This window comes from Pangasianodon hypophthalmus, chromosome 11 (genome assembly GCF_027358585.1).
Source record: "Pangasianodon hypophthalmus isolate fPanHyp1 chromosome 11, fPanHyp1.pri, whole genome shotgun sequence".
Lineage (NCBI taxonomy): Eukaryota > Metazoa > Chordata > Actinopteri > Siluriformes > Pangasiidae > Pangasianodon > Pangasianodon hypophthalmus.
In genome coordinates, this window is record NC_069720.1 from 25,684,600 (window position 1) to 25,697,556 (window position 12,957).

The window sequence follows — 12,957 nt, forward strand, 5'->3', positions numbered from 1 at the left end:
TTATATTTCATCTGTACTGTGAAGCGTCGTCCTGTCAGTTTTGCAGCATTTGACTGAATCTGAGCAGAGAGTATAGCCCTATACACTTCAGACTTCATCCTGCTACTTCTATCAGCAGCCACTGCATCAATAAACACCAGTGGCTCAGTTCCAGTGGCAGCCATGCATGCCCATGCCATAACACTGCCTCCACGGGTTTGACACCTGTGGTATTTGTGATGTGGTTTTTGGATCATGAGCCCTTCCTTTCCTTCTCCATACGCTTCTCTTCCTATCATTCTGGTACAAGTTAATCTTGGTTTCATCTGTCCCAAGAAACTTTCTCCAGAACTGGTCAGGCTTTTAGATGTTTTCTAGCAAAGGCTAATCTGGATTTTCTGTTCTTGAGTGTTACGGTGGTTTGCATCTTGAGACAGGCTAACCATCTGCATTAACATTCATGAAGGCGTCTCTTGATTGTAGACTTTGACAATTATACACCTACCTCCTTGAGAGTGTTCTTGACTAGACTAGATGTTGTGAAAGGGTTTTTTCTTCACCAAGGAAAGAATTCTGCGGTCACCCACTTTAACTGTCTTCCGTGGTCTTCCAGGCCTTTTGGTGTTGATGAGCTCACCAGTGAATTCCTTCTTTTTAAGAATGCACCAAATTGTTGATTTGGCCACTCCTAAAGTTTCTGCTATCGCTCTGATATAATTTGCATAAGTATATTCATTTTTATGTTGTCAGGAAAAGATTTTAGAGCTTAAAGTCATGACTGACTTAGCTACCACTTGCTAGCTAGGCGTGATTAGCTCACACTCGAAGTAGCTAGTGAAGGTTAGCCAAGGTCATACAGTCAATCTTGGGGGAAAAAAATCAAAATATTGGGGGAGATATATAGGTCAACTGAATTTGCAAAAATGACAGAATACTATTCCAGAAAATTACTTGTGGAGATGCAACTTAAAAAATCGTACTGCAGCCAGCCACTAGAGGACCTCAGAGACAGTGCAGCCAAACACACACACAAATGCTTTAGTTTAGAGTCAATATGACACAGTCTGTTTTCACCATATTTTAGTTTTTATTAGGCTTGTGGGATATTGATTTTTCCCTGCTTGTGAGTTATAATTTTTAAATAAATGACTGAATCATCCAGAACCAACAGGCTAAAAAAACAAAAAGGCAGGAAAATAAACACTTAAATCATTTCAGGTTAAAGGAGAGTAGGGAAGGGTATAAATAATTTTACTAACTGTGCAACCCCACAGATTCAGTCTGCACTTCGTATGCACATGTGTTACAAAATAGGATTCTGGATGTTTATTCAAGTCTCCTCATTTCTGTTGGGAACAAGTGATGTTAGGATTAAGCTACTACGTGGCAGACATGCACAAGAAGGGGAGTCGGATTCTGGCTGGGAGTAGGAATTCAGGATATTTAATCACTTTATAATCATCACCACCATTAACACCAAGTAAGCATAATGTATTGGTAATATTTGGATTTTTTCCTCTTTTGGATGAAAAATTAAGTGCCTTTTTAAGCATTTTCAACCACATTTCTTCAGTGCCTCCGTAATAAATATAGTTAGCAGATGTTAAATATATGCATGCTTAACATTAGCCAAGTAAAATATAAACATTAGCCAAGTAAAAACACCTGCGCAAAACACGCCAGACTCACACTATATAACCAAAAGTTTGTGGACACCTGACCATCATGCTCACATGCGCTTGCTGAACATCTCATTCCAGATTCACTCTCCCTTTGCTGTTATAATGAGCTCCACTCTTCTGGGAAGCTTTCCACTAGATGTTGGAGCGTGGCTGTGGGGATTTGTGTTCATTCAGCCACAAGAGCATTAGTGAGGTCAGGAGGCCCGAGAGCGTGCAGTACGAGTTCTAGTTCATCCCAAACATGTTCAGTGGGATTGAAATCAGTGCTCTGTGCAGGCCACTAGAGTTCTTCCATACCAACCCTGGCAAACCACGGAGCTCCTTAGTGCCAGTGAAGGGAAATTGTAATGTTACAGTATACAAGAGACATTCTAGACAATTGTGTGTTTCCAACTTTGTGGCAACAAGTAAATGTCAATGGATATCATAGCAATGTTGAATTGTGTACCAGTAATTAATCTGTTATACCTCACAAGTTTTTACTAAAAGTAGTTGCAGAATCATGGGCGTCTGTGAGCTCACGTATGTGGAAGAGGGCAGATAGCGCTTTCCTGAGAGTGTGTTACGCTGCCCTGAAAGGTGAGAGCTAGCTGATGGCCAAATTGGGGAGAAAAATGTGGAGGGAAAAAATTCAAATGTGGGGAAAATAAAAACGAATAATAGAATGGATTTCACTGGATGCTAGCTCAGAGGAATACAGAGAGTAGACTGACCTGCGATGGAGAGCTACTGGCCTGCTCTTTGTGCGGACTGACTGGATTCTCCCCAGGCACGGGACCACTGCTCTGAGCCTTGCACAGTTTCCTGTGGAGAAACAAGACACCTCAAAAGAAAGAATCAGAAGAATGATATAGAAGAATAGATGCAGCAAACTTACTACAAAATCACAGCACAGTTGTCCTCTCACATAAAGGCAGATATGGATCAAATGCAGATGAAAAAAAATGCCAGATTTTAAGAATCACGCATGACATGGAGAGCTTTGTTTCACTAGGTCTTTAGAATCACTGTTATGTTTGTCCAATTATGTGGCACCTGGCCATAAACAGATGTTGGACCTCTGCCAGTCACACACAGCATTTGAATCACATATGCTGTGCCACAAGACCTTTGAACTGTTTGGCTGCATGGCTCTTGCACAACAGTCACTAATTAGTTCAGAACTAAGAGTCCAACTGGGTGGGCAGCAGATGTGACAGCTGATAAACATTATCCCAAAGACAAAGGTGAAGCCCAAATGGTTGGGCTGATATTCGTGACACTGATAATCCTCATGCAGAATGACATTTATGATTCCTTCGTGTTAGCAAGACTAATGCTTTAAAGTCCAGCTAGACAGTACAGGTAGGACAGAGCACATTCCAGGCTTTAACTAAGAACAGAATGAAGTAACTAAGCAAAGTATATTTATTTCCCAAGGTGTCAGAGCAAAAGAAAAAATAAAAACGATTGGAGAAGGAAAGTCACAGAAACACAGTATTAAAACTAATAATTAAAGGCCAACAGAATGTTAGATCAGAAGACTCAATTTGTAATCCCTAAAGGAAAAGAAGTCCCAAGTGTGCATCAGACTCGGTTTCCCTGCGCAGCTTACCGTACAAGGATCCTCTTTAGAATTTGCTGGTCTACCTCAGTGTAGCCAGGCCAATCCTTCTGAACCTCCTTAAACAAACAGTCCTTCAATGTGAAGGTGTTGTCCTTGCTATTCAGATTAGCCACCTACAGGGAAAACAGGGAGCAAATCTAAACTCTCTCAAAATTTCAACACTAATATGCACCAAAACATATTACTCCAAAGAATTCTGAAAGTCTAAGAGCTTTCGTGTTAGCATAAGCTTTATAACTGCTATAGGGCCGCAACTAAAGATTATTTTCATAATCGATTAATCGGCTGATAATTTTTTCAATTAATCTGATTTTAATAACCAAACAATTTTCAACACCCTTTTTTTTTTTTTTTTTTTTAACCATTCAATACCAAGTTTGTATGCATTATTTTTAGGGATGCACAGAAAAGCATTGATGATTCAACTACAGTTCTAAATGAATAATATTAAAAGCGTCACTTTCACTGCACCTTACGGTTTCTGTTCCTCACTGCCTTTAAGCATATTGTTTTACTTATGTTTACTTTGATTGTACCGTTTTAATTTGACATTACAGATCTTACTTGCGCTACCACTGTTTATCACCGCGTCTACACTGCGACTGAGGAGCTCAACGTGGCAAAAAATATGTTTGCAGAGTGACATGAACCTGTTGCAGGAGGCTGTCCAAAGTGTCCTTATCCTGGGGTGAGAGGCCGTCCTTTGTGAGGCGCACTAGCAGCTCAGGCTTGCGGTAGGGTTTGAGGGCAAGTAAGTGGACTAGGCGCTCCCTGAGTGGCCGTGGCAGCGCCGTACTCTTCTTCATGCTGCTGGAGATGAGTACAGGACGAGAAAAGCGCCGCAACGGGGCCACGTCCGAAAGGGCCATCGCTGGTTTCCGGATCTGGACCCGTTTACCTGAACAAGGAACATCATAAAAGACCATCAATCTAAAGTCAAGCTCATCTACCTATATATCCGGACACGGACACACACACGGACAGACACACACACACACACGGACAGACACACACACACACACGGACAGACACACACACACACGGACAGACACACACAAGGTGACCTGGAAAATCTTGTTGGAGTTTGAGTTTCCTGCCAGCAATATACATGGAGGTCTATACTTTTAAAACACATATTTCTAACAATCTGGAAATAATGTTATTTTAAATCTACTTTTGACCATCACGTTGGTTTCTGCCTGCAGAAATCATGGTTGTAAAAAATGTATTTAGTTAAAAGAACTATTTCCCTGCCAATGAACAGTGAGCAGTGGAGTGGAGAGACGATGATGTTTAAATGCTGTGAGGGAGTTTACCTCAGGTGATGAGATGTGGATGATGCTGATAATCTGACTAATAACTCACTTCCCATTGTAATTTTTGTCACTAATGTAGTTGATTGTGTTATAGAAGTAGAGCTAAGCGTGTGGAAGTGGAACTGAAATTAAATCTTTAAATGAGCTTTTCCCCTTTTTCACTAGAACTTTACTTCTAGGAAACACGTATGCAAAAGAGGAAGACAATTCAGTTCAGGAAAACCTGTAGTTTTCAGAACAATATATAGGAGGAAATACGGAGTGTCTTCTCAGACCACCACACGAATCACGTAACATCACAATTAAGGATTTTACTGTCTTACCCACATATCTGCCACCGGGCTTGATGACGATGGCAGCACGGCTGCGTGTCTCCTCCTCTGCCTGAGCCATGCTCTGCCTGGCCTTCTGGTAAGAGTCGTCTGTGGCACACACCGTAATTTTATCCTGGATCCCTCCCAGGCAGTCCAGCTGTATGCTCCCTTCACTGAGGAAACCAGAGGTGCATAACATTACCAACCTGAAGCTACTAACATCTGAAACCTAACAGAAACTAACTGTATGAAATAAGGTTTGTTAAGGTGAACATTAGCCATCTGGAGGAGCTAGAGAAGTGGAACACAAAGCACAATACAAGCAAGTGCTGAACTTGTACACAAAATAAAAAGATTTCACCATAAACTCTCAACTTTTACATACCATCTGATTGTGACTGAGTAAAACAAAAGACTTAATACAGTGCCCCACAATGAATGGATCATTTCACTCTAATCAAGTGAGGAGCTACAGTTACAGACATGTCTGCTCCTCTGGGGAAAGCTGCTCATATACAGAAACAGAGACAGAAAACTAGCCTACCTTGTAATGTACTGCTGGATGCAGTCAAAGCTGCCCTGGGGATTATCCCTCCCCACATTAGACAGATAGAACGTAAACGTGCGCAGATCATTTGGACTTGTGGACTGGGGTATTGTGATTTTCTGTTGGGAGATAAAACATCATAAACAAGACAGTACAAGGACAAGCTGTGGATATTGTTGGTTTCAACTGCTAGGTTAATTCATCATACAGGTGAACAGGCGGTGGGTCAGTGGGTAGAGATCTTTGGCAATTGGTGGTCAAATCAGATTTACTGATTTATTTTTAAGAATATTCCAAATGTTATAATAAAGAGCAAGTTGTTCAGTATAATTGAACTTGCCTCCTCTGCATCTTTTTTGCACAGTTCATTGATTATTATAATCATCCTCATACTGTTGTGTCACTACTTTCACTACACTCTTATAAAACTTTTACCTTTTTAAATCGAATAACTCAGTTTGCACTATTTACTCTGATACCATATCACTCTATTTGCACTATTCATTCCTCCTGCATTCTGACTTGAGCAGCACAATTTCTCTCACCCATGTGAAATCTCTCCCTACATTGCTGTCTCTGTTCATCTGTTTGTATGCACTTTATGTTAAGTGTATGGACACGCCAGTGTAGCACAAGAAGTTCACTGTTTCTCATGTACCTTTTTTTTTTCTGGACAATAAAGCAAACTTGAACTTTTAGACATAAAACTTTCAATCACCCCTTCAGAAGTTAGGATTAAAGGCATCATCACTCACAATACACAAAATGTCTTTTTTGCTTGAAATGCCTGTCAGGTTTACAGGTGAGAAGACGAGCTTTGAAAACAAGAACTGCTGAACATAGAGGTGCTGTTAGAAATCATGATTCTAGGAATCCAGTGGGCTGAAACTGTGAGCACACAGTGGAGTGATAAGATGTGATTGGTGTTAATTGGTCTGCGCTGCACAGAGGAGGGAATCCCAAAAGTAAGAGACGAAGCCTACATGACGAGATGGAGTGAGAACCCGTGTAGACGTCAGGAGGGAGATAGTGTGGATGATAGATATCTGTGAAAGCGTGGATTATTGGTCAAACAAGTGGATTTACTTGGAATCAGTGACATGTTGGGAGAGGGAACCGGCACAGATTATCCTGAGGCAGCCGCAAATTGTCCGAGCTGTGAGACGTGGAGTGTGTGCATTGATCCATGGGATAGTCACAAAAATTTTTGTTCCCACATTCATATCTGAGAATTTACTGATACTGAAACAAAAACCAAAATAGCTACTTACACAAATTTCACATTCTGTTTACATGCCTCATGTTTACATGCCTCCTAATAATCTGTTAATCATCCGACTGAGAGGTCAGTCTGAATAAAAAACATTCAGTATACACCTCAGGCACAGCAGAGTACATCGACTGAGGCCAATCCAAATCAAAGCCTGATCAGACTTAAAAAGGTGGATTAATGTCCTTTTAATATTCTATTAAATAAAACAGCAGTAATCACCATGTAAACATTTGTGATTACTTTCAAACTGCACACGTGTGGTTGAGTCAGGATGTGCTCTAAAACGGAAAAGGAAACACAGTGTTAGAGATTTTAATCTATTTATAATAAATGTGAGGTTAGCTTGATGTCAAACTAACATTTTGAGGCAGAAGTGGGACAGGAATTGAGCAAAATGTTGACTCAGCATTTGATATTTGTCAGATATTCAGCAAGCATGTTGAACATACACTCGGGCAAAATAAAGGGAAAACTTTACTAAAGTCTTTATTTCTTGTGGAGGTATTCACAAACAGTGGTTTTTAACGTTAGAAAATAAGATAACATTAGACAACAAGTAAAGGCATTACACAAATAGACAACCCTTCCTCCTGAATGTCAGGCAAATACGCAATATTCACTGCGATCACAACCTCGTCTTCTTGCGATGCATTTAATGATCACATTTTGATAATGTGATCTCTATCAAAACACAAGATTTAAAACGTGAGCACGCACACATCATGAGCATAGTAGGGCAGTAGTGCTCTGACACATAGGTTAACATTCATTGTTTGTTTCTCTGGCTGATTTAGGAAAACTCAGATAAAGCAATGCAAACAACTGCATGTGTACGAATGAACACTGATCCTCACACAGAATCGAACATACGAGCAGAACTGCTGCACTGTACAGCCCTGGGAGCCACAAATGGCAGGAACTATAAATAGACTGTGTGTGTAGTGTTTTGGGACACTCTTTATAATACCCCTGAGTCTGCTAGAAGAACAATATTTTGCTCGCTAATGTCTGTGTGCTGGTGAGGTCTGAGTGCTACACTGATGTGTAAAATAACTCATCTTTTTAAACTGATGTGTAAATAATTTAACAGGCTATCAGGGTCATTTGTCTGTAACTCTGATACTTCTCTACATCGCCATTCATGAATGAACAATACTCCAGTTTATATATAAAGTTTTATCGATACATACTGATTAAAGGCTACAAAATTGAATCAAATCGTAGTAAAATCAGTGCAATCGGCAAATAACGAATTGCCTTTTAAATCAAAATCGTATCACATCATATCGGGCAGAAGCCTAACATTTACGCTGCTAGTATCTACGCTCGTAACGACGTCACCTATTACACCTTATGGTTTAGGGGTGTTGGACTGCAGGTTTCTCGCTGCAAAGATTCCCCACAAAAATTTAGCTGGAAAGATCAGCAACCTGTCGCTTTCTGAAACACATGGTTTATTTTCAATCCCTGCTGTTGGACAGACAGAAAACATGGTGTCAATCTCTGCTGACAGGCCTGAGAGCTAGAGGTTATATCAAGTACAGATCAAAACATTCTGGTGTAAGATTCAAACTTATATCCTGATTCATGTCAGATGGTGGGGCAAAGACTCAAAGAAGGATTCAAACACAAAACAAAATGCAGGTGGGGGCAACATGGAAAATACCAAAAAAATTATTATTAAATAAGTGTTTCAGACCTGCTGGTTATACATTTTGAGCAGTGTGTGAGCAGTTCTCATGCTTTTTTCTCTTCTCCTCTGGATTACTGCAACTCTCTCTACACTGGAATTAATCAGACATCTATGGTCTGATTATAATTAGTCCAGAATGCAGCCGCCAGACTGCTGATGGGCACACGGACGCGCAAAAACATCACTCTCGCTACCGGGGCGCTACCGAATTGATTTCAAAACACTCCTACAGGTTTACAAACCTCTGAACAATCTAGCTCCTTCATACCTTACGGAGCTTTTACCTGTTCATAATCTGTTCATAGATCTCTCAGGTCATGTGATCGAGTGCTACTATCGGTTCCCAGATCCAGACTGAAGCTTAGGGGTGATCATGCTTTCGCTGTGGCTGGCCCTAAGCTCAGGAATAGCCTGCCTCTGCACATTAGAACTGCTCCTACCTTAACTATTTTCAAATCCAAGTTAAAAACTTATTTCTTTTCCTTGGCATTTCACCAGCAGTAAAGATAGTTTTAAATATGTTATATGATTATATATGATGAACCAACCCTTATAATGTTAGGGGTTTTTCTTACTGATATTATTTTACTTCTATTTTAGCTTTTGTAATTATTGTTGTAAAGCACTCTGGCCAACCTATGTTTTTCTTAATGGTGCCATATATATATATATATATATATATATATATATATATATATATATATATATATATATATATATATATATATAAAATTGACACTGACATTTGGCGTAAGGGGTCCACGTTGAGAAAAGGCTGAAAATTTTTACTACAAAAAGATTTAAATATTAAATCCACCACTTGTTTTTACCACTAATTTCATATCACATATAATTTAAATAGTAATTATACAACAGTTAGTTCCAGTCGACTAATTTGATTGATTGAGCAGAATTCCAAGAGTGCCTCTATTTCCTATAACTGCACTGGGACGTTTCACTGTGTGTATCACGCCACCTGTCTGTGTTCGTCACGTTAAATTCCACTTCCTAGTGTGAATCGGTTACTGCAGTAATGTTAGCGACTGGCAGAGGACATGGAAAAACGATACTTTTCAGGAACACAACTTTTGACTTAAAATATGAAAGAATGACATTTGAAGATGAAAAGGAAGAAGGGATGCCAATGTTACCAGAAACACCTTTAACAGAAAAGTACAGATCAGTGTGAGGTAGTTAGTCAGCTGGCTGACATGCTATAAAGTGAGCGTGGCTTCTTCTGGATTTCCGCTAGCAGAGCAAAAATAAAGAGAACATTTGTGTCTGAAATGTCACTTACTCCATATTAATTTCTTGTTTATAGAACTGTTGTATAAAAGCAATACTGCACGAGCAATCGTGTGGTTATACTGAATATCGGCATGGCTGTGGTTCCCTACGGCCGAATCACAGCCGTGCTGATCGTCTGCGTAACCATACTCTTACTTGTGTATTGCTTAATTATACTCGGACAGTGATTTTTTGCTTAATTATAATTGAACCGTGATTTAAAAACGCTGTTTGTTTGCATTGCTCTCTTGCGATGGTCAGAGACCACAACTGTTCATGAGGAACATTAGTCAGTAATGTGATTTATAAAAAGATTATATCGAAAATGTACCATTTCTCGCTGTTCACAGCGTTCATCACCCTTTCTGCTGTAGTATAAAACTTAGTTTCATGTTTTATTTTCCATTTTATAATAAGTAATAGATGAGCAAGTTTTTATTTATAGTTTCTCAAAAACCTGGTAATTGGGATTCATGGGGAAAAGGTTTGAACACGTCTGCCTTATGGTGAACTGTAGCAATCAACAACATGATTACATGAACTATGAAACATCCTGCTGCAAAACACTGGGATAAATCAGAATCTAACAGGTGACTGACGCGTTATGTGGTTCGGTGGCAGAGCTGTGCCTGAATCATGGCTGGATTTAAATCTTGTCTCTACGTTTCAATAAAGCACATGCGTTCAAGCAAGAATTAGCAGAAGAGGGTTTTTTTCTTACTGCTTTTGGTGCATAATAATTATTATTATTATTATTTTTATTATTATTATTATTATTATTAACATTATTGTTTTCCCAAATGGTCAAAATGGTGTCAGGGCGGTAAAGGGAACATGGACTAACTGTCCACTCCACCCACACACACAAACTTACACAACACACAGTGCTGATGTGTTCTCAGATCAGTCTCCTTTAACCCAAGGTTCCTTTCACATGTGGCCTGCAGGTGGACGACTATAAATAATGTGTGTTTCAGCTTCATGCTCTGTGCCAAAAGGCTCAAAGCTCCTCGCTGCTGTAGACACTCTTACTTACTAGGCCATGGACTTTGTATTGAACATTGTGATATCCCTTTACAAACACAGAATTCAGCTGAAATCCTTTCCTGTCTTATGTTGAGCAAAACAAAATCTTTTTCCAAAATGACAATAAGTAAGGGTGCGTCTACTGAAGAACAAAATGCATCATTAGCTCACAAAGACGAAGCAAAAATAAAGATGATCAGGAGAGTGAAATTTTGGGTTGTAACTCATTCAACTGATTATCTCACAAATCAATTAACATTTAAAAAAATTATCATTGCAATGAAATACAAGGTCACAAATAACTATAAAAAATTATATACAGTAAGCTGCTTGAGTTTAAGTTCAGGTGCATTTGTTTGCTTTGATTATCTTAAGATGTTTCTAGAACCTGACTGAAGTCCAGCTCTGGCAAATTCAGCTGATTGGACATTGGCTTTAGAAAGACACACATCTGTGTGTATAAAGTGCCACAATTCACAGTGCAGGTCAAAGCAAAAACCAAGCCATGAAGTCCAGAGAACTCTCCACAGACCTCCACAATCCAACTGTGTAGAGACAGAGAACTGGATGAGGGTATAAACCTATTTCTAAAGCTCTGAATGTTCTCAGGAGCACAATGGGCTTACGTCAGTGTGAAATGGAAGACGTTTGGAACCACCAGGACGCTTCCTAGAGCTGGCCATATGGCCAAACTCAGTACCTGGGCTAGAAGGAACTTGGTCAGGGAGGTAACCAATAAGCTAATGGCTATGCTAACAGAGCTTCAAAGAATATTTACAGAAACATGAAGATGGCAGTTCAGAGACACTCTCCATCAAATCTGAATGAGCTTCAGAGAATCTGTAGAATGGGAGAAACTGCCCAAATCCAGGTGTGCAATGCTTACAGAGATTTACCCGAAATGACTCGAAGCTGTAACTGCTACCAAAGATGCTTCTGTAAAATACTGAATAAGAGTCTGATCTAAATGAGATTTGTTTTTGCTTTGTCGTGTATGGGTTATTGTCTGTAGACTGATAGCAAAAAAGTCAGCTTAATTCTTTTAAATTAAATCTCTAACAAGAAAGCATACAAAAACTGAAGGAGTCGAAATACTTTCCAGAAGCCTCTGTACCCCTGCTGTTAAACTGGCTTGCTAGCTACTGAGGCGGTCTGTCAGAGGTTGGTTTACACTTCTGTGTTGAAACATGAATCTGCATTAAGAAGCAGTGAGAGGGTATAGGGGTAAGCGTAGGCCTCGGACGGTGAATATAATCCAGATACCATGTGCGTTACGTGTGTGTGCATGTATGCTGAGAGAATCATAGACACTTCATATGACCTAGTATTTAAAATAAATACCATCGTCATACAGATACTGTTCACCATGCTTCTTCTCGCCTCATACACATCTGACCTCACGTGGAGTGATCATCATCTCTTTTCAGCTTATCACAACTGCACTGGGATTTTCATTTCATATCACTTGGAGTAATTCAGATTTCTGTGGTTGCTTGAGGTAGGTTTCCTCGTTACCAGAAACTGTGGTGAGTGTAAACAGGGGGTTTCACAGTAAGCGGTTGGGGAAAGGCTGTCTCTTCCTTGGTGCTTACTGTAAAGCCCTGTGTATACGCACACCACAGTTTCTACCGCTCCAGCCATGGCCACTTGGTTTGAATGTGTCTGTACTGACCAGTGCAGGAGAACAAACAGCATCTTTGATCACTTTGACCACAATCATCATTAACATGGAAATTATCTTGAAAGTGTTAGCTTTTACACTTTTTCAGTGCAGGCCTGTTCAAACTGAGTTATTTTTTTATTTGTCATGCCATTTTCATATATTTGTCCGAACTTTTTTTGGTGATGTCCCTAATAAATATAGTACGTTATATATTTAGCATATTATAATATAGTACATTATATATAGCACATAGTAAACATTCTCGGTTTACTATGATAGAAAGTGAGAGCGGCGCATCAGGGCAACTTTCATGTGGGAAAATGGAAACATGAGCGAGTACTGATGCGAGACGAGGAGAAGGGGGGCAGGGTTTTCAGGGTGTTGGTTAATATGGGAGAGTTGAAAACACCTACACAACTGTCAGTCGATTCCAGATTCATGTGTCAACTGGCTCATCTTTCATTTTTACTGGGAAGAAAAAGAAGACTGCTGTTTTTGCATATATTTGAGTGTACTCCTATGTTAATATGCAGAGATCCTGTGCAAACTACATAAAAGTTGGCAGATCTGC

At 39.7% G+C, this 12,957-nt stretch overlaps 1 protein-coding gene across 3 annotated transcripts in view; it reads right to left on the reverse strand.

The window, feature by feature from the left end:
• Positions 1–12,957, reverse strand: part of ell (elongation factor RNA polymerase II) — a 41,571-nt gene that overhangs the window by 12,323 nt on the left and 16,291 nt on the right. For all 3 annotated transcript variants that reach the window (XM_053238040.1, XM_026947241.3, XM_053238041.1), the window contains 5 exons: positions 5,442–5,563; positions 4,907–5,070; positions 3,918–4,165; positions 3,256–3,380; positions 2,375–2,465 (listed from right to left, as the gene is read on the reverse strand). In XM_053238040.1, the coding sequence (XP_053094015.1) occupies positions 2,375–2,465; positions 3,256–3,380; positions 3,918–4,165; positions 4,907–5,070; positions 5,442–5,563 (750 nt within the window). The remainder of the gene's footprint in view (positions 1–2,374; positions 2,466–3,255; positions 3,381–3,917; positions 4,166–4,906; positions 5,071–5,441; positions 5,564–12,957) is intronic.